Consider the following 22,478-nt stretch of genomic DNA (forward strand, 5'->3'; position numbering starts at 1 on the left):
AAAAGGATTTCCATATTTGACAGAAAAAAGGCCACACGACAAGATGGCCAAATAAAAGGCAAATATCTTGTGGCATGGCCCTTTTAGAGGCCATGGAACTCTATTTTGCATCAAGCTGCAAAATACAAACGTGCATGAGACACATGCAAAAGAGTGGGTTGAGTCCACGGGGACCTCTGTCTCTCTGCTCACATTACAATTGTGATGTGAGTGTAGACCCCAGCGTTCTCACCTCATGGTGAACAGTCAGAGAGGGTTTCCTTCTCTACGTCCATCCTTGTGGTAATCTGGTCCAAAATGACAGAATGCGGGAAGGCATTTGGTGTCCAATTTTTCAACCTGATGAGAATGAGACCGATAATAACTTTTTGGCTTTTGTGAAGGTGTGGGATAGCACTTGCTAGCCACTGACATAATAGTGCTAGCAGGCCTCCCCACTTCACAACCAAAACTCAGAACACCCTGTCTTCACTATCTTCTACTCCATTCCCTCCTCCTTCATCCACTCTCAGGCCTACCTTGGCTCCCCTCCCCCAGCACTCCTACTCTCCTCTTTCTCACCCATAGCATCGGATGAGGTCAATAGACAAGTCCTCTCTAAGAAAGTCTCCTCCAAACATGTGCTTGCCTGCTCCTCCAAAACTATCAAGGACAACACTGCCTTCCTTGCTCCAGCCTTGGCAGATTTCTGCAACCACTCCTTTGCCACTGGCACCTTCCCACTATTACTCAAGCACTCCCTTGCGCACCCTCTTCTTAAAAAGCCTTCTGCAGACCCTTCCTGCCCGGCTAACTACCGCCCTATCTCCATTATCACCTTCATGGGCAAATGCTTGGAGGAGCTGGTCATCATCCAATTGATCCATCAAAATGAATCTTTTGGTTGTCGCCACGACCACCAGTCTGGCTTCAAAGCAGCCAGAGGCACAGAAACTGCGCTCCTGATGACTTGCTCTCTAGTCTGGATTGCAACTCTCCTTCCTTTCTTATCCTTCTCAAACTTTCCTCTGCCTTTGACGCGGTCAATCATGCGACCCTTATTAATGAAGGTGTGGGATAGCACTTGCTCAGTATCACAGACCTGGCACTGGATTGTGGTTGACCTCCTTCCTCACTGACCGATCATCCCAGATTCAACTGTGCCTTTTTCACTCTGCCACCTCACTCGCCACCTGCGGTGCCCCTCAGGGCTCAATCCTCTTGCTGTAGCTCTTCAACATCTACCTTGCCCCTATGGCCTACTTGAGCTCCACTTTCTCTCCTCACTTCCAGTGTTATGCTGATGGCACACAGCTCCCCTTGAAGCTTCCCTCCACTGACTCTGTTTCCTCCTCTCTCATTCCCGACTGCTATTCAGGCATGGTGCGCTAATGATCTGTGCCTTAATGCCAGTAAGACGAAGATCCTTCTCACTGGGACCCCCGCTCCCTCCTTCCCTCCTACTCTCTGGCTGCCCTCTATGGGTCCCCTCCGCACAGCCTCTTGAGAGGCTAAAAATCTTGGCGTCATCTTCAACTCCTCTCTCACCTTCTCTCCTCACATCATAGACTTTTCCAAGAAGACCCACTTCCAACTGGACCTCCTCACAGGCAGTCTCCCTTTCCTCACATGCCCCCAGAAACGTAATGTCTCCATAGCTCTGGTCCTCTATAGGCTGAACTACTACAACAGCCTCTTTCTCAATTTGCCTAAATCCTCCCTTTGCCCCCTTCAACTAATCCAGAATAGGACTGCAAAACCTATCCTTGGCCTCAAGCCTAGGGTTTGCATCTCTCCAGCCCTAAACTCTCTCCACTGGCTCCCTGTGGCTGCGAGGAACAGGTTCAAGACGCTCTGCATCATCCACAAGGCTTTCTGGGGCATGGGACCCTGCTACATCCAACTCGCTCTCCCTAAATACCTCCCTGCTAGAGCCCTTCGGTCTTCCAGCTCTAACTCTCTGCAGATCAGATGCTTTTCTAAGCAGAAAGTGACGGGTAGATCTCTCTTCCGCAGGAACCTCCCTCTGGAATGCCCCCCCCACCCCTATCAGTCTTGAGCCGGATCTCCAGAAGCTTCGCAATAATGACCCCCTGTGTCGCTTTGACCGTCTGCCTGGTCCCTTTTGAGTCCTACATGGTACAAGGCCCTCCTCGCACAGTCTACCCCTGCTCACCTGTCCCCTTGATCCCTCCCTCCATCCATCACCCAAACCTGCACATGCCCTTCCAGGCCCCCTTTCCCCCGACCAGCCTGGTTGGGTGTGCCTCCCCACCTAGCCTGGTCCACCCATCCTCGCACGTAGCATAGGGTCCTCAACCCCTGCCTCCCCTTAGCACTTGCCTAGTCCCATGACCCCTCCTCCCCCCCCACAATTGTTTGCTTCCCCCGCTCTTTCTCTCCCACCTTAATATTGTGCCTGCCACCCTGAACCGTTCTCCCCACCCCCCCGGGTACACTCCTCTGCACAATCCAAATGACAAGGGGGCAAAGAGCGTGGCAAGGGGAGGGGTTAAGCGAGCTGGTGATCCTCTTATTGCATTGCATGTTGGCCACAAAGACATGATCAAATCAGAACATGTTGAACAAACTTTACAAAAAAGCTTGTTCGACAACAAACATCAGCATAAACATATCAATTAGAATTAGAAGATTAACAAATTGTCCAGACTTCAAAAAGGATTCTTGAATTATATTAACATACTTTAGAAGGGGTCCCGGGAATGCTCTCATTTCCTCTTGTTCAGGAGTATGTTGCAGGATGGTCTGTAATGGAGAAGGAAAAAAAAAAAAAAACCACAATTTACAAAAACAAAAATAAAATCCTAATTCTCGTATATTCTGAACAGCACAATTTATTTAGATGTCACCATTCAATGCACAAAAGAGCAGTGCATCTCAATAAAAAAAAAATATATGATACACTATATACCTGCAAACTGTCCAATAAGGAAACAAAATAAAGGTGAAGTCTTTTTTTTACAGCATTATAGGACAGTCCAGCACATCCTTTGAGATTTATGAGCAAAGTGAATGCAAGCTAATGCAGTAAAACCATATAATATTGCAAGATTTATGGGGTGCTACTTCCCAGCTCCAGTCCTCTTGAAAACAAGTCCTGAGCTGGAGCATTTGGGGTCAGGCATATTCTTACTGAAAGAGAATCCACATTTGTACCCAAACTATAGGTGGATGAACGCTCTATGGGGTTTTTATTACAAAGGTAAATCAGGTTGGTAAAAAGCAGAGACTTGTTACTTAGAGCAAGATCAATCAATTTGAAGTTGTAAACAGGTTAACACTGAAAACGGAGGGTTAATGGTGAACTACAGAAAAAGGAGGATTGTGTCATGCAAATGAAAAGTTGTGTCCACTTGCTCTAAGGAGGAGGCGGCAGTCTACACACAAATAAGTGAAGTGAAATTTACGGGGCTAGTAGATTCCAGAATTGGCCCATAATCCTAGAATTGCCCTAATATGCAAAGTAAAGCCTTTATCAAAAGGAACACTAACTAGCAGCACAGTGGATTCAACTTGAAAGTGTGTGCAAGCTCATGACATATGCTCAAATTGAATTCCCACCATGCCATTATAAGAACCTTGTATTAAGTCTGCCAATAAAGTGGGTTATTTTTCAAAATGTTGGTGTGGTGGATGACTTAAAAGATTTGCTTCGAAGGATGGACCGCCAGGGGGCGCGGAGCATGCTGGACATGTGAGACCAGCGCTCCTCCACCACCGCAGGGCCTAGCACTCTGAGCCAATCCCCGCCCGGGAGTTTGGAGTAACCCCGACGGGAACGTGCGCCACCGCGGCAGCGGCTCAAAGAATCGAGCGCCCCTCCCAAAGTGGATATAGCCTGGCCCCGATCTGAGGCCCCGCTCGCCGAGCAACAGAGAGGACACCTTTTCGGAGGCCGTGCAGCGGAGCCACTGAGGGCGTCATCTCTCGGCCGGACCTGCCGCGGAACCCGGAGCAGCTGATCGTCGTCTCTGCTGCCGCGGCCCGCGCCCATAACACCGAGGGGGGGGGACGCCGGAGCACGCCCCCTGCTGTGCGCAGACGCCGAGCGGGCCCCGGAGCTCTGCCTTGGTGGCGTGTGGACATCGCACAAGGCCAGTGACGAGTGGGGCGCCCTGGTGGGAGCCCCACGCCACCAAGAACCGCTCCGGTGCGGACAACTAGCAGCAAATCAGGACTCCCGGAGCCTCCCGACCCATCCCCCGCGCACGGAGGCCTACTTGAAAAGGAGCCCCCAGTGAAGTGGTCCGAGCCCACAATGGACATGTGGAGGCCCTCGACGGCCCGGAGAAGGTGAGGAGCGCAGGGGGGAGAACTGATACTCGGCGGACTGGGTTTGGCCCCCCCCCCGGCACCCTCCGGGCACGGACCAGTGCAACTCACCCCATAAAAGCTGGCACGGCCCTCCCCCTTGGAGTACAGGGGTCCCCCCGGAACATTTCAGCTGTGACGCATCTGAGGAAACGGGCCCCAATCACAATCCTAGCCCACCTCGTGAGGACCGGAGCCATCACTTGCAAGCTTGCCTCCGCGGAAGAGGGAAGGGCCCAAGACGACCAGAGGAAACCTCAAGGCATTAAGGCAGGGTGAGAGGCACCCCCAGCCCCCACCCATACTCCAAAGGGCACCCAGAGACCGGAGCCCTGGAACCAACTCAGCCCACATGCGCAATCCGCTCCCTCCAACGCTTCCGCCGGTCCGACGCACCCCTCGGTGATCCACACAGAGTCACCATGCCTTCAAGTGCCGACCCCCTCCCCCCCGCAGTGCTAACGAAGGACGACCTCAAGGACATCCTCCAGGAGATAAAAGCGATTCGAACGGACATACAAGCCTCTATAGTCGATCTCAGGGGGAGAGTGGAGACGCTCGAGGAAAAAATGGAGGGAATGGACAACAACCACCTCCAAATGGACCTGTTAGACATGAAATACGAAGCGAGGCTAACAGACCTAGAAATCAGAGAGGAGGATATAGCCCTGAAAATGGACGACCTAGAGAACAGAGAACGCCGAAACAACCTGCACATTATGGGTGTGACTCAACAGAGGTGAGACTGCTGCAGACGTGGGGAGAAAGGTTCAGGGCCTCATCAATCAACTCTTCACACTCGAGGGGGGCAAGGAAGTCCAGCTGGAAAGAGCCCACCGAGGGGAAGGTGGAGCGAGGGGCTGCCCAAGGTCCATAGTTGTGCGCTTCCTCCGATACAGAGAGAAAATGGAGGTCCTCAAGAAAGCGAGAAGGCTGGAGAGTTTCTTGTTCGAAGGAGACACAGTGAGGATTTACCAGGACATCTCGGCTTTCACTCTTACCCGCAGAAGAGAGTGCCGGCCACTCACCCAGTGGCTCACCAGCCAAGACATAAGATACAGGTGGTCCTTCCCATTCGCCTTGTCTTTTGAACGCTCAGGAGTGGACTATAGAGTAAGCGGCGGCAAGGAGGCATCCCAAGTGCTGCAGGTACTCAAAGGGGGTACCCCAGAGGAAGGAAACGAGATGGAGGTGCAAGAGCCTCGGAGCGCTGTGAGGGAACCGGAGGGTCCCTGGTCCACAAAGAAGAAGATAAAGGGCCAAAGGAAATTCAAGAAACTTAACACCCCCACAACGGAAGCCGAAGGGGACTAAGTGATCAGAGGCTCACTATTAGTGAGACTGAGAGATTGAATCAAACAGCCCCGGCCGGGGACGCTGAGCTTAACAAGGGGGCTGCGGTGGATGGACTTGCATTCACCCTGGTGGCTTGCCCATTGGCAGGCGTCATGATAAAGAGGGGGTGGGGGGAGGAGGGAAGGGAGGGTGTTGGGGTTTGGGATCTTGGGGACCCACACAGTCTCAAAACCACATTGGAAGGTGGCAGCAAGAACAGATCCGGGAAGACGGTATAGACAAGACAAGGACCCAATGGCGGACAATGAGAATAGGGGCCGGGCTGAGTCACTGAGAATTGGCTCACTCAATGTAAAGGGTCTGAACTCCCCAGCAAAGCGCTCCCTCTTGGGGAGGGAAATGAAGAACGCTAAAATAGATATCCTCTTCGTACAGGAAACTAGAACGGTCACGGGAGAGGAGAGGGCCATCCCGGGAGCACACGTGGGCCAGACCTTCTGGGAATCCACTCCCACGAAACTGAGTGGAGTCGGGATCATCCTGCAGAGAAACCAGAGACTCACAGAGGTAACCAGGTGGGGGAGGGAAGACGGTAGAGCCATGATTATATCAGGTGACTTGCACAACTCCAGGGTCTCCCTAGCAGCGATCTATTGTCCTAATGTGGGCCAGGTTGAATTTCTGAATAATGGCCAGGACGGAGGTGCTCCTTATACTGGGGAGACTTTAACATGTGGGCAAATCGGGAACTAGATCATAGTGGAGGGGCCATCCCGTTAGGCAGCTGAGGGGGCAGACCCCAGGGGAAATTCCGGGAGCTAATGTGGGGCTATGGGCTCGTGGACACATGGAGGGAATTGCATCCGGAGGGTAAGGGATACACCTTCTACTCAGCGGTCCATGGCACCAGAACGAGAATAGATTATCTTTTCAAGGGGCACCAGAACATGAGCCGAGTGGAGTCCTGCATCATCCGCCCGGTTAGCTGGTCGGACCACGACATGGTCTGGGCAGATATTAGTGTATTGGGTCTGAAACCCAGAGAATCCCTGTGGAAATGCAATGATTTCCTGCTAAGGGATGTGGTTTTTAAGGAGGAGATGGAGAACTCAATAACACGGGTGAAGTCAACATAGACACAGTCTGGGAGGCAGCAAAGGTGACCTGGAGGGGTGTTCTGATTAGAGAGGGGGCTTCCAAAAAAAGGACCAGACCCTCCTGGCTCATAGGCTATGGGCGGAGATAATAGCATTGGAGGGATCTGAAGGGAAGAGGGATGAGGAGAGGGAAAGGGACTTGGGGGATGCAAGAGAGAAAAGGCAAGAGCTGAGAGCATTGGAGATGGGGAAACTTGCAGCGGGCCTCCAACACCTGCGCCAAAGGTATTATGAGAAAGGGGATAAGGCCGACACCATGCTGGCGGCCAAACTCCGGGGCCAACGGAGAGATAGATGGGTGTCAAGGATCTCATGCAGGGATGAGGGGACAAAAACGGATCCCGAGGGAATAGTGGAGGAATTCGCAGGGTTCTATGAGACTCTCTACGGGAGGGAAGGAGAAGTGGAGGCGGAGGCACTGGGAGCATACCTCGGAGGAGTAACATTACCTGTGATGGACCCCCCAGAGGCATCAGCTTTAGACACCCCAATAACGAGTGAGGAGGTACTCAAGGCAATATCGGGTCTTAAGCTAGGCAGGGCCCCCGGGGAGGACGGATTTACCGCAGGCTTCTATAAGGCCTTTGGAGGCCTACTAGCGGGGTTTCTGGCGGGCCTATTCACAAATATCATGAGGACCGGGAGGGTGCCTCCGTCTTTTGGAAAAGCACTGATAACAGTGATCCCGAAGGAGGGCAAAGATCCAACAGACTGCCGGTCATATAGACCAATCTCCCTCCTGAATGTGGACGCTAAACTGTTCACCAGGATCATAGCCACGAGACTAGACAGCCATATGCCGGTACTCATCCACTCCGACCAGGTTGGCTTCATACAGGGGGCGGACACCCTCCAAAAGACCCTGCAACTGATGAAGGAAGCGGCGCCGAAGGGAGACATCCCTGTCTTGGTGGCCATCGACGCCGAAAAGGCGTTCGACAGGGTGGACTGGGAGTTTCTACATGGAGTCCTTGTCAAACTGGGCTTTGGCGAGGGAATCAGGCGAGCCATTAAGGCCTTATACACAGACCCCTCGGCTAGAGTCACGGTGAATGGTCGCCTTTCACGAACATTCAGCCTTCAAAGGGGGACGAGGCAGGGCTGCCCCCTCTCCCCAATCCTGTTCGCTATGACCATGGAAATACTCGGAGTACATCAGATGTGCCCCGATGGTCCGCGGTATTGCTGTTGGAGGTCGGACCTTCAAGCTCAGCCTCTATGCAGATGACATACTGCTCCACCTGAGGGAACCTACTAGCTCGGTCCCGGCGGCCGTTCGGGTTATTGACGGTTCGGCCAATTCCCAGGCTTCAGGATGAACATAGGGAAGTCAATGATCTTCCCCTTTGCCCCAGACGCAAACAGGGACCTCACGGAGCTGTCCCCCCTGGGGTTCCAAATTCGCACCAAAGGGATTAAATACCTGGGGATCAACATTGTCCGGCCCCACGAAGATCTAAGCCAGGCAAATTACCCCCCGCTGTTTGACAACTTATTTAAAAATATGGAGAAATGGGGTAAGGGGCAAATCTCGTGGATGGGAAGGATCAACGCCGTAAAGATGAATCTTCTCCCCAGGGTCCTGTACATTTTCCAGATGCTCCCTTTGGAAGCCCCAGACACACTTCTTAAAGAAGCCAAAAAACGTATAATGAGATTCATATGGCAAGGCCAGAGACCCAGAATAGGTTCCGAAACACTCACCCTGCCCAAGGATAGAGGGGGGGGGGTCGGCCTCCCAGACCTACAAACTTACCACAGAGCAGCCCAGCTCAGAACCCTGGCCCCCCCACCTCAGAGAGGACCACAACAAACTATGGGTCTTTCTCGAAAACTCCCTCCTGAGCCCGGTCACAGTGGGTGAATGGTTGTGGGTCCCGATGAAAAAGCTGCCAAGGAGAATCAGGGATCACCCAATACTAGTAACAATGTGGAAGGCGTTGGAGGGTAAGGGACACGGTGAGAAGATGACCACTTGGCCCTCCCCCATGAGTCACATCTGGTCCACACCAGTTTTAGAGGAAATCCCAGGCCATGAACACCATCAGCCCTGGTTTGGCGCGGGCCTATGCAGAGTTGGTCAGTTCGTCAGGGAGGAGTCCTTTAAAAGCATCCAGGAGCTTGAAGAATCCTTGGGAATAGGTAGGCTCTCCCCACTCCTCTACCTGAGACTCAAGGGAATCCTAATGAAACCAAAACTAAAGCCCAAATTACAAAGAAAACTCACCCCAGTTGAAAAAATCTTAGATACCCATGTAGAAATGAGAGGCCTCATCTCACTCCTTTACTCTGCCCTTTTAACCCCCCCGGGAGGGAACCACCAAAAGCCTCAGGAGGAAATGGGAAAGAGACTTGGGTTGTAGGATCGGAGACGGGCTCTGGGGGCGACTCTGTAGTAGATCATTTAATTTATTTTTAAATGTCTTTATTGGCATTTGTGAGTAAACTTGTACAAGGATAAGATTCTGAAAGCAGTTACATTCAAAATGCAATAACTGGCGTAAATGTGATATGGTGATCAGCTTATAACCAACGACAAAACTATTAATAAAGAACAAACAAACTAAGGAAGAAAGGGAAAAGAAGAGAAAAGAAATAACAATAACAGTAACAGTGACTGTCCCAACTCTCGGTGTGGTTTCTTAATCAATGTCGCCAGGTTCGGGGAGTGGGTCCGGAGGCGGGTATCGGCTTTGCTCCCTCAGTACAGTTGCTGGGTGGAGCCCTTGGGTGTGGTGGGCTAATCTGTAGTGTCTGTTGCTTTCTAGGATGCAAGGGGGGTGGGTTCAAGGAGGTTTGTAGCTCGTTGCAAAGACCATGTCTCTAAGGAGGGCTTTCCAGGCCTCCAGCACATTGCTCACATCGTCGCCGCCACATTTGTTTCCCTCCTCCCAGGCTACAGTCTCAGCCGTAGTCCATCTTTCCATTTCCCTGATCCAGGGGTCATACCTGGGGCCCGCTGGGGCCTTCCAGGCCATGGCAATTGTTCTCTTAACTAGAAGGCAGGCCATATCCATAAGCTTCGTCAAGTGTTTGATTTTACCAAGTCTCGGATAGGTGCCCAGTAGGCACTCCTTGGGTGTCCACTCGTAAGTTTCTAGGCCAGCATTCCTGCAGGTCCGTTCAGCGGCCTGCCAGAGTTTCTGAGATTTGGAACAGGTCCAAAACATGTGAATCATGTCCGCCAGGTCTGAGGAGCACCAGGGGCACCTTGAGTCCGCTTTGTTGTTGAACGTGGATATCCGGTGAGGGGTCATATACGTTCTGTAGAGTACGTTCAGTTGGATCAGTCTAAACCTGGCGTTTCTGGATACCTCCTTTGGATATATCAGGGCTCTCGCCCATTCGGCCTCTGTGATTTCAGTCCGGAGGTCTGCCTCCCATTTTACCTTCAGCCGGGCGCTCTTTGGGTTGGGTCGATCGTTCAGTTGAGTGTACAACCTGGACGTCGGTCTCCATCCGTCACCAACGTCATACATTTCTCTCAGGAGGGGGTGAGTTTCTGGTTCCTCAGGCCATGCGACCCAGTTCTTTCTGGCCACATGTCTCACTTTTTGGTACCAGAGGAAATGGCCCAGTGGTAGTCCATCTCCTTCTCGAAGCGACTCGAAGTCCCTGAAGAGGCCATCATGAAACATGTCCCCCCATGTGTAGAGACCATGGTTCTCCCATCTCCTCATAGTTGCCAGGTCGGTGGAGGTTTTGCAGACATCCGTCATCATGGGGGTGTCGGGTGTATAAGAGCGTTGCAGGCCCGCCATGGATCTCACCTTGTTCCATACCCGCCTTCCAACCTCTAGTATAGTGGGTGGGTTGGGGGGTCCAAGTCGGGGGTTCCAGAGTAGCTCCTTGGGATACAGCGGTGAAGAGGAGTGGGATAGAAGTTCTAGCTCAGCTGAAGGTTCATCTGAGAGCCATTTTGCCAGGTGTGTCGACTGAGCCGCCAGAAAGTATCTCTGGAAGTCGGGGAGCTGAATGCCGCCCTCTGCGTAAGGGAGTGTGAGGGTATTCAGTGTGAGTCGGTGCCGGGCTCGTCCCCAGAGGAAGTCCCTGATCAGAGAGTCGAGTGTCCTGAAAAAGGGTGGGGGAATGTAATACATCACGTTGGTGAAATAGTAGAGGAACCTGGGGAGGATTATCATTTTAGCTATCGCCGCCCTCCCCATCATGGAGAGCGGGAGCTTTGACCAGAACTGTATGGATCTCCGCACTCCGCCCATTGCGGCCTCCGTGTTGGCTTTGTGGGTGGATATTGGTGAATGTGTGATGTTGAGGCCTAGGTATCGAAAAGTGTCCACCTGCCAACGGATCCCGATCTCAGGAAGCTCCTCCTCAGGTTTATTTTTCAGTCTTGCTAGTGGGAACGCGCAAGACTTCTGCCTGCTAAATCTTATCCCCGAGTATCTTGCAAAGTTGTCCAGAACATCCAATACAATCGGGGCATTCTCCAAGGGGTCGCGCAGGTATAGGAGGACGTCGTCGGCATATAACGAGATGATGTTGTCTGATCCTCCAATGCTGATGCCAGCGTCAAAGAACTGCTTCCTGAAGTATATTGCCACCGGTTCCAGGCCTAGAATGTACAGCATTGGAGACAGTGGGCATCCCTGTCTGGTACCCCTCTGGATGGGCCAGGCCCTCGATATCATGACACCCGTTTTAACTCTTGCCAATGGGTCGCTGTACAGGACCTCTATCCAGCGGATGAAGTGTTCGCCAAGTCCGAACTCCCTCAGGGTTTCGATCAGCCACTCCCAGTAAATAGAGTCAAAGGCTTTTATGGCATCCAGTGAGAGTACTGCTAGATCTTCCTCGCTTTCGGACGTCTGTGAAATGATATGTTGGAGCCTCCTGAGATTGGCGGAGGTGTTACGCCCCGGAACGAAGCCATTCTGGTCCTCATGTACCAGGGAACCGATCACCCTCGAGAGCCTTTTGGCCAATATGGTCGTCAATATTTTGCCGTCGTAGTTTAGGAGCGCCAGTGGGCGATATGAGTCACATCTATCGGCTGGTTTGCCTGGCTTGAGCATCGGGACGATGAGGGTTTCTCTCATAGTGTTAGGGAGAGTGCCCGACTCGTATGCCTCCGTATATACTGCGTGTAGTATAGGAGAGGTGATCTCCTCGTAGGCCTTGTAGAATTCTGGGATGAGTCCATCTGTGCCAGGAGCCTTGCCTGTGGAGAGGGATCTGATTGCATCTGTGATGTCCTCCACCGTAATAGGCTCCCCAAGTTTGTCCTGTTGTTCCTGGCTCAGCCTAGGCAGTCCCACCTCAGCCAGCGTATCCTTTATATCTGCTATGGGGACCTTCGTCTCATGAGTGTATAGGTCGTTATAGAATTCCGTGAAGGTATCATTAATCTCTTGTCGTGTTCTGCAGGTCTTTTCGTTCGTATCTTTGATCTCCTTGAGGGCCTGTCTCGGGTGCTCTTTCCTACATAGCCATGCGAGTATTCTGCCCGGTTTGTCAGCTTCCCTGTGGGCCTTCGAGGTGCGCACAGAGAAGTCAAACTTCGAGAGTCTTTCCCATGCCTCCCTGCAATCCTCTCTGATCAGTTTCAGTTCAGCCTCCCTTTCGGTGGTTGGTGGGGCGCCACTTTCAAGTCGCTTTATTCTCTCCTCCACGACCTCCAGTTCTCTCCTCAGTTGTCGCCTGATCCCGCCCGCCTCGGCGATTATCTCCCCCCTTGTCACTACTTTCAGCGCCTCCCAAAGCGTGCTCCACTTCTCGACCGAACCCTTATTTATCGCTAAATATTCTTCCAGCTTTTCTCTTAGGGTTTCCTTGAATGCTGGGTCGGTCAAGGCATCTGATGGCATGCGCCACGTCGGGATGGGGGGGCGGGGGCCCTTGAGGGAGAGCTGCAACAGCAAGGGGGAGTGATCAGATATTGTTCTGCCCATGTATTCTGCCAATTCAACTTGCGGGGTTAGTTCGTTGGCGATGAAGAAGTAGTCCAGTCTCGTGTGGAGGCTATGGGGAGCCGAGTAGAATGAATATGATCTATCCGAGGGGTGGAGGTCTCTCCAAATGTCCGTCAGGTGTAGGTCTGCCACCATCCTGGGGAGGGCCCCAGGAGAGGCGCTATGGGGCATGCGTGGAGCTGTCGATCTGTCCAGTTCCGGGTTCATAATAGAGTTGAAGTCCCCCCCCCATATGAACGTATACTCTCGGTAGTGCAGCAATTTTGCGCATAGGTCCTTGATGTGTGAGGGTATATTGTGCTGGGGAAAATACGAGTTTACTATACACAGGGGAGTGTTCTCAAGCATGCCCCACACTATTGCATACCTGCCCTCTTTATCCAGCTCCGTTCCCATTTGTTGAAATGGTGTGTCCGGGCTCACCCATGTATAGACTCCTCTTGCGTACTTTGAGAAGGATGCGCCGCTACCCTGGCCTCCCCAGTATTTCAGGATTTTGTCTGTGGCCTCCAAGGTGAGATGTGTTTCTTGCAGGAGGGCCAATGATATTTTTTTCCTCTTTAGATAAGAAAAAATCCGGTTTCTTCTTATGTATGTTCCCATCCCTCTAACGTTCCATGTAATTAGCTTGAGTCTTGCTGCCATTGCATAAGTGGGTTCCTCGATGAGGGGAGTGCCACCCCTTCTCCCAGTGTTGCATGAGCCGTATTGTAGGGTGGGTGATGAGCCATTTGTGTGGGGTGGGTAGGCCCGCCTAGGCCCAGGAAATCTTTATTCATCCGGGTTGGGACAGTCATAACAGTAGATCATTTAAGACCTCGATCTCCTGCCAATACAAAACCCATGCTGTCAAACTCCTGCACAGATGGCAGTATGACCCGATCACACTTTCTAGGATGTTCCCAGACGTAATCCCCCTTTGCTGGCACGGGTGTGGGGAAAGGGCAAACTATTGGCACATGTGGTGGACATGCGGGACGGTCCAAACGTATTGCACCGAAGTCCTTAGCTGGCTGAAAGAGGCGGGAGAAGGTGTGCTCCCGCTGGACCCGATATTGATACTGTTTGGCCTGCAGCATAAGGATAACCACTGGGAAAAATTACCGGACCTCTCGCACTCCCTATTGTTGGCAGCCAGAGCGGCCCGCGCTAGAACGTGGAAGAGGCCTGCCCTCCCCTCGAAGAAAGAATGGGTGATGATTGCCAAAGACATATTCCTAATGGAAAGACTTACTGCAGCTTTATATGGTTCAAGTACCCAAATAGAGACAGACTGGCTGCAATTTCAAGAGGGGTTTGGCAATACATAGGCCACGTCCTGAGACCCTCAAGCGCCCTTGGCCCGGCCCAAAAACAAGCCCCGACATGGAACGAATGGCCTTGGAACCTGGAAAGCCGGTCGACCACTGGCGGAGAAAACCCGGATTGACGCTGCCCTATGCCGCATCATTTCTATAAGTAGACAGCAGCGCTCGAGATACTGTGTGGGGTGGGGGGGAGGAAAACATGCCATAAAAAAAGTAATCATCTCAAATAGAATAATGCTGAAAAATTAGAGAAGTGTCTCGTCCAGAGTAGGCACATTTGTGGGTTACCCAAAGCTGGGCCTGAGGTTAAAAACAGAATACATTATATTTTTAAAAGTCATTAATAAATTGTAGAAAATATAAATGTACCGCCAGTATACACAGACTGCACAAACACATGGCTGCTTATGATGGTGGGGCAACAAATTGATATAGGGTCATCAGTAGGTAAGAAAACGTCTGGCTTCAGGGAAACCCGGGGGGGAGGTACATGGCAACATGAATAAAAAGACAGGTTTCACAACACATTAAAAATGATTCTCTTTAATTAGGTGCCTGTGCATGAAAAGACTTTATTGAACATGCCCTCTCAAAAATTGAACTGCATGGGGGTTTACTTTAAACTGTAGGACACAGTGCCACAGGTCTTTAAGAATTCAAAAATGCCAATTTCTTTCCAACTGCTTTTTTTTTTTTTAAAGTACACGTCTATGAACCTTTATAAAAATAAAAAATAAAACAAAAAATGGGAATAGCAATAGGTCCATGTGGCTTTGGTCCAGTCAAGTGCACTTTGGCAAGGCACGCTTCTGGTTATTCACAATGAGTGAGGTTACTTGTATGGGGTTCAAGAATTGACTTAGTATAGGGAGGTAATGTTCCTATTTCTATATTTACGTAATTTAACACATTTTTCCCCAGGGGAGCCAGCTGGGAATGTATTGGTTGAGAGCTCAGAAGTGAGGCAGAGTGAAATTCGCAGTGGGGTTCTGAACTGCCTTTTATCCAAAACCGAAGAATTCATAGGTAACAATTCCCTGATGCAAGAAGTGACATTTTTGGGAAAAATCTTTTTAGAGCACCGACATGGAATTTCGTGGGACAGGCAGCTAAAAACTGTTGGGAGCATTCTATGTACATACCTTAGTTTCTTGTTGTAGTTTAAACAAATGAGCCTGAATAAAGTTCTAGGGAAGGCACACTTTGACTCAGCAATATGTTAACAGAGAGATCCTGTAAACATAACTCAAATAGTACCAATGAAGCAGCAGTGGTTCATGGCCAGATCTGTTCTGAGTTTTGACACTCTCCTCCCTGATGGCTACAAGATCCTGTCTGTGCCCAGATCCAACCGTTCCGGTGGAGGTGTAGCCTTGATCTTCCCGGAGTGGATCCCTGCCTCTATCATTCCTATGCAGGTCTACTCCTCCTTTGAATGTCTGGTCTGCAGTCTCTCTCTCCTGGCTGCTGTCTCACTGTGGCAACTATATAGCTCCCACCTGGTCAGGTAACCTCCTTCCTCTGAGTGGGCGGACCTCTCTGCCTCCCTACTGCACTCTACGACTGAACTCCTCTTCTGAGATCTTAACATCCACCTGGACACTTCCTGTCCCTCCTCTGGACTCTTTTGCAACCTCTGCAATTCTCTTTCTCTATTCTTCCCTCTGGCCCGACTCACTCTGCAGGGCACACCCTGTATGTTCTGATCTCCTCAGACCTCCCCCTCTAACCACTCCTCTCTCCTGGAGTGAGATCTCTCCCCCTCCTCTCCTCCATCCCCCCCCCACACACACAGCCCCTCAGACCGAGCCAACCCCTGCACTTCGACCCACCTTTTCAGTCATCCGACCCATGAAGCGTGTGCCAGCTGAGGCTTTCGCCAGCACTTTCTCTCCAGCGGCGCAGACAATGAGAGCGGGCGACTCACCCTCCTGTCTGCGACCACCAGTTAAGAAGTTGTGGGGAGTTCGCTTGCTCTGCACTTCTTACCCCATTCAGACTGTGCCTCTCCTCTGACTGCGTCACCCTACCTCTGCGGCGTGCCCCTCTGCCCTTGCCCCCTGGCTGGGTGCACCCCCTTCCCTGTTGATTCCTACATGCGCCGTTTCCATCCTTGCCTATTCGCGCTGCGTGTGCTCGGCCCACGTGGTCCCTCGCAATCCTTGATCGTGCATGCTTCCGCGCCCCTTCCATCCTTGCTACACCCGTTCCCAGCCTGTGTGGCTCCTCTCAATTCTTGATCGCTTGTGCTCCGCGCCCCTTCATCCTTGGCCATGCTTGCACTCTTGCAGTCATCGCCCCTGCGCGGTTCCCTCGCAATCCCTGATCGCGTGTGCTTGGCGCCCTTCCAGCTTGGCTCGCTAGCACCCACACTCCCCCTGCATGTCGTTGCTCCCCTGCAGGCCCTCCCAATCCATTTTTCTCGCCCCCTCCCCCTCCCGGACCCTTCTGCTACGCTTTGTTGCTCTGCGTTTCCTCTTTTGGGCCTCTTTTTGCTTATTTCATTGTTCCTGTATTTGCTTTCTTCGACTACTGTTATTTGTACTGCCAACCTCCATTTGTTTTTCACTCTTCCCTGCATGTTCACTCGCTCCACTGGCTCCCAGTGGCGGCCAGGATCAAGTTCAAAACCCTCTGCATTGTCCACAAGGATTTCTGGGGCCTGGGACTGCAATACCTCCAACTCCCTCTACTGAAATATCTTCCTACTCAAGCTCTTCACTCCTCCTTCTCCAACACCCTGAGGGTCAGTCGCTTCTCCAAGGAACGAGATGGGGTCAGATCTCTTTCGTCGGCTGGTGCCTCCCTCTGGAACAGCCTCCCTGCCTCTCTGAAACTGGAGCAGAAGCATCTCCGGTTCTGGAAGCACCTAAAGACCCTCCTCTTTGCTTATGCCGTCACTCGTCCTCTCCCCTGCTGTTCTCCTGTCTGATACAAGCACTGGTCACCTGTCTACCCTCGGAATTCGAGCCCAGGTCCCTTGCCTGTCCAGGTGCATACCTGCACTGCCTCCTGGCACCCCCCGAACTTGTGGTCTGTATCTGTAACCCTACAGTCCCCTTTCCTGCACTTATTAGACACCTTTTGTCTGCACTTCTAACCCCTGCACTTACTACCTGTTGGCTGCACGTGTGTGGATTCCTTGTCCTGCAATGTCCATCCTTCTCCACCCCTTTTCCCCGGCACTGCTCCACAACACCTGCATGATCTCAATGTCAACAGGCCCAGTAAGATAGTTGTTTTTTGTCCTCTCTCCGTTTCCCCACCTTTGCCTTGTCGCACCTTGAAACACTTGTGCATAGTCGCGTTATAAAGGCCATATCATATGGTGTGCTAGAGTCGAAGCTAGGAGTACAACACAAAAATTGTTGAAGCAGCGCACACCATTTCACTCAAGTGTAGTTTTTAGACTTGTGCTCCTCTCTAAAGCTCTGCTCACTGGCTCAAGGGCACAATAGGCTTTCAGGGTGAGTAGTGTGACATTGCAGCAGCAGCTTTAGCCGAAGGAGGTATATTATTATGAAGAGTAGGGAAAAGTGCAAGTTGCCTCTAAACTTGTAAAGCCATGGGGTGCATAAGCTTGCAAGGCGCTTCTGGGGCAAAGGTCCTGCACGGGTGACAATATCTGCATTTAGTTTCCTGCAGTGCATAGTAGGAGATGAACGTCTGGGGACCACGAACAAATTAAAGTAGGTCAGGATCGAGAAAACTTTGTGTTAAAGAGAGGAAAAAGAAAGACAACTTAAATTTGGAAAGAGTTAGTAACAGAATCTATTAAAGAAGTGACAAGAGGGAGTACAGAATGCCTCTAAAGAAGAAACGTCCTCATCATTTAGCAGAGGGCACCAAGTATGGATGTTTCCTATAAACGATAAATGGATTCTAAATTTAGGTATAACATGATTGTGTCCTTCTGTTACAGATTATTACACAAATCGCAAGCCCTAGAGGAAGAGGACAGACAAATCAGGATATGGCTGATTGTTGTTTATCCACTTCCCATTCCCTTTCCCCCCGGATGCGGTGTAAGTTACTTAGTCTAAAGCAGTTGCAGGCTGCACACTTCGTAAGGGGTTAGAGGGTACAGCAATCCGTGCAGGATTAGCTGGCTCGGGCCAGATAGGTCCAGTTGCACTAAGACTTTCAAAGAACCCTGTGGACCACAGCCTTACAGATCCTAGTCAGAAAACCTCAATTCTCATGCACCAAAATGTACTTCTCCCTTTTCATACCTCCATGCTGTGAACTTCTACCAGAGCGGGCTGTCCTTCAGATGGCAAGTTCGGCAACACTTTCAGAAAGTGCCCTCCTGGACCAAACCTGGCACAGACATGTGGCACTGTAAACTTCTCCGGGGTCAAAGGCCTTGAAGGAACTATATTTAAACACAAAAACAAATCAGCAACATATTACTTTCTTAACCTTAAGTGGGCAGTCAGTTAAAATGTGGAAAATGTTTACCTGTAACAGTATTTTTGCAACTTGTGTGAGTTTTAGATTCACATGGTATGCATAGGCTAGCAACAGCTGAAAAACGGTATTAGTACCTGGGCATATTATAGCAGTGCTTGGCAAATGGCTATACATAATCCATAACTATTGACTGCCAGTGCTGTTTTTAAGAGGAATTCAGTGCAAGAAACAGATGCAAGGACATACATGCTGCTTATAACCCAAGTGGCTAAACGTACACTTGGTTAAGACATTTCTATTGCCCCAGTAGCTGGTTTAAAGGTTGTATACTAATTGACCTTTTCACAATTGACCTCGGGAGAATGGACCTAATTTGGAAGGTCCATTAGGACATGTAATGAGGGGGAAACCCCCCTGCAACCCCCCACCCAATCCAAAACCCCCCATACCCAATACACATATTTATAATCCAAAACCAACATAATACATATATAAACTAAAATAATATAAAGGTCAATTGTGCAGAAGGTCAATTAGGACCACTATAATTAGGTCAATTGTGCAAAAGGTCAATTGTAAAAAGTCAATTTGGGTAATAACGGTTTAAAGGTGCAAATAAACCATTACCTTTCAAAAGACTGCTCAGAAAGCATAAAGCTAGCTCAAAGAGATTCAAGGGGGAAGCGTTTTGGGGTTGGGGAGGGGCAGGTAGTGGGTGGGAATGGGAATAGGAGCAAGACTGCCCATGGCAATGCAACGGTTGGGTAAAAGGCAGCCCACTCCCAACTCACTCTTATCTTTACTTTCCATGATGAAGGTTTACGCTTATAGGCAGCGCTTACAGCACTAGCTGATAGTCAAAACAAAAACAAAATATGTGGTCTTTTTGGGAAATTTTGTGAAGATTCAAAAAGCGCCAGAGTTTTAAGCATCTGAAAACGTGCTCATTGTATGGGGAGTCCAGTATAACATACATTGCCATTATTATTGACCAATACATACACATGCCTATATATATTGCAAAATATTGTTATAAATATGTACTATTGTGTTTGTTCTTAATGTTAACTTTTTCTCAATTCACATGCTAGGCCCAGAATCGCAAGCCGTATTTTACCAAGGAATGTGCACGTGTCACATTTTTAAATCCATCCTTAAGTATAGCTTGACCCACAAAAGAGCCTGTCCTGGCTTGGGCATCAATACAATAACACTTTAAAGTGTGAGAGCTAGTCCATGCAGCTAGTTTACATATACATGCAGTTAAAATGGATTTTCAGAATCAGCCATGTGGACAGCCACCCTATTTGTATTAACAGGGACAAACACTGTCTGGGTAATGTGACTGAACAGCAAGGCTTAAACGGATGAGGGTGTGAGAATGGTGAAGGGTTCAGTTCAGCACAAACAGAGCACTCTTCATAATACGGCATTAATCCACCATTCCAACTGCTGGAACGGGGGGTGGAGGGGTAATGGCCCGGCAGCCCAAGTTAGCTGCTCGAGCAAAGCAATGGCGGTTAATGCAGCCACCGGGCCGTTACTCCCCCCGTTCCAGCCCTTTGGAATAGGGATTAAGGCCATTAGCACCCAGGTTGCTAAAAAAAAGAAAATATATATATACATACACATACATACATGCATACATATATATATATTTTCCTTCGTACAATGGGACACGTGCTGCGTCCCGTTGTACAAAGGAAAATACTTTTCTAAGATGGCCACCATGGAAAGGGAAGCGGGGCACCGGCGGCCTGCAGGAGCAGAGAGGAAGGGGCGGCGGCGAGTGCGGCCACCGCAGAAATACGATAAGTCAGGGGTGGGAGGTGTGCTAGGGGAAATAGGGGGTGGAAACAAACAAAAAAATGGACAGAGGGAGGGGGGCAGCCGGCCGTAAGGTGGGACGGAACATGTGCTTTCATGCTTTCACAGGTGGTTCAAACCTGCATTCCTAGCTGACTGGCTCCCCCTGCCAGGGTGCTAATACAAGCTAGGTAGACAGTTGTCAGAAACCGGATGGTATTCTCCCACCTACTCCCTCGGGATCTTCCATTCAGGTGGCTAGGGAAGGACCATCTCTTTTGGATCCTGATCCTGGGGGTGGACAAGCGAGGGAGGATCACCTGAGTGGAGGGTCACAAGGGATTGGGAGGGGAGGAGAATGCCGAAGGACGAGGCATGGTATTCCAAATTCCCAATAATACCCCAACCCACTCTCCCTCAGCCTTTATGGGGTATTTTCAATCACACCCCATAAAGGCTGCCCCATTTCCAACACAGTGAGATGAGGAAGATGCAACTAAGACCAATGAAGATTAACCATAGGAAAAGCAATGGGAAACAAGACAGGGCCTAATGCTACTACTACTACAACCTACCGCTAGGGTGTCCACCTAATGGAGTCAGGCAAGGTCAGGCATTTTACTCCAACTGTGCACAACTGACTCCACTTGACTCTACCCTACACTATAAAAAAGGTGTGGTTTGGTCAGAAGCAATGAGCGAGCTGGGTATGCTGTCCGGACTTGAGAAGCCGACTTGAGAAGCCAAGGAGAGTGGCAGGAGCTGAAGGCGGGAGGAGAACAGCGTGTGGATATGCTGGCCCGGTGTCTACGAGGGGCTGTAGCATGGCGATAGAGCTGTGCCTCCAAGGAGCCGGAGGAAGGCTGCCTGCATCCTGCTGGCGGCGTTCAATGGAATGCTCAGTCCCTTGGGACCTGTGGCAGTCAAAAGGGTGCCTAAGGGGCAGGTGGTGAGAGCCTGACCTCAATCCCCACGTAACCTGAAGAGATCGCTTGTCAACACAACGCTGCCCAGTGAGTTTCATTAAAGTCAATGAGAGAAACTGGGGAGCTTGTGCGTGACTGAAGGGGAGCGGGAGGAAGGCATCGAAGTAAAGCGGCATGGAGTGAAAGATTGGAAAAGGCATAAGCATAATACAGAAATTAAGCAAAAATAATGTAAAGCGGCACGAAGGTACAGAAACCCGAAAGCAAGAGAAAAAGTAAAGCGAGCGGAAAGTCAGAAAGAAAGCTGCAAGGAAAGCGCAGTAGGGATGCTGATTTAAGAAGAAAGCAAACTTTACAAAGTCTAACAGAAAAGAGGGTGCGAGTGACCCGACAGAGTGGAAAAGGAAAAGGCGAGAGAAAGTGAAAAGAGGGTACGAGTACCCTGAAGGTGGAAAAAGGAAAGTGTGAACGACACATGAAAATGATAAAAAGGTGGTTTCTGCCCTGTTTTTCTGTGCTGGTCTGCATCTAGAGTGTATAGTCCCTTGTTTGTGTCTGGCCTTCTCCCAGTCCCGCCCTCTCCCTCCCTCCCTCCCTCCTCCAAGCCCACCCTCCTCCCCTGATCGGTACGTCCGCCTGGTCATAAGTGACCTTCCCAGGGTAGCCCTCTACCCGTGCAGCCCTTGCGGCTAAGGGCCCCAAGGCAAAGGGCGGCTCCAGATTGAGGGCCTCATCACGACTTTGGCGGTAAATGTGGCGGATTATCTGCCGGACCTAATTAGCGCTAACTCCAACACCCCCGGCGGATAATCCACCAGATCACGAGTTATCGTGCATGCGCCCCGGTCCATGGCGTTAGCGCGAATAGCACAAACCTTTAATTCCGGCGCACCGTGCGCTACCGTCATGTCGCGCTCATAGTGCGCGCTCAAAGCGTGCGCTATGAGGGCGCGAGAAACGCGTCACTGCAGGAACGGGAAATAAAGTGGCGGCCATCTTGGAAATCACAATCCGTCGGATATCACAGTTTCTGGAAGCAATCCACGTGATCCAAGGCCAAAACATGTCTCGGGAGCGCACTAGGGGCAAGTCCGCCCTGGACAGGGTGAGGAAGCCCAAATTCAGTGACCAGGAGCTAGCAGTACTGGTGGAGGAAGCACAGATACACCACGAGGAGCTGCAGCAGCGAAAAACTAGTGGCCAGCGCAGAGCCCAAATATGGCGAACAATCAGCCAAAGGGTCAGTGCTGTGGGGCGCGTGCCCCGGAATGGGGAGGATTGCCGCAAGCCTCTGAATGACCTGCGCGTGCGAGTCTGTGGCATCCTGTCACA

General features: G+C 50.8%; 1 protein-coding gene across 6 annotated transcripts in view; it reads right to left on the reverse strand.

Moving 5' to 3' along the window:
* SEC16A (SEC16 homolog A, endoplasmic reticulum export factor) overlaps positions 1 to 22,478 on the reverse strand; it is a 1,467,667-nt gene that overhangs the window by 1,092,579 nt on the left and 352,610 nt on the right. For all 6 annotated transcript variants that reach the window (XR_011268503.1, XM_069609587.1, XM_069609588.1 and 3 more), the window contains exons 8-9: positions 18,234 to 18,376; positions 2,684 to 2,745 (exon numbers count right to left, since the gene is read on the reverse strand). Coding sequence is in view for 5 of the 6 variants with exons in the window: in XM_069609587.1 (XP_069465688.1) it covers positions 2,684 to 2,745; positions 18,234 to 18,376 (205 nt within the window). In the remaining variant the exon portion in view is untranslated. The remainder of the gene's footprint in view (positions 1 to 2,683; positions 2,746 to 18,233; positions 18,377 to 22,478) is intronic.

This window comes from Ambystoma mexicanum, chromosome 8 (genome assembly GCF_040938575.1).
Source record: "Ambystoma mexicanum isolate Mex_15411 chromosome 8, UKY_AmexF1_1, whole genome shotgun sequence".
NCBI lineage: Eukaryota > Metazoa > Chordata > Amphibia > Caudata > Ambystomatidae > Ambystoma > Ambystoma mexicanum.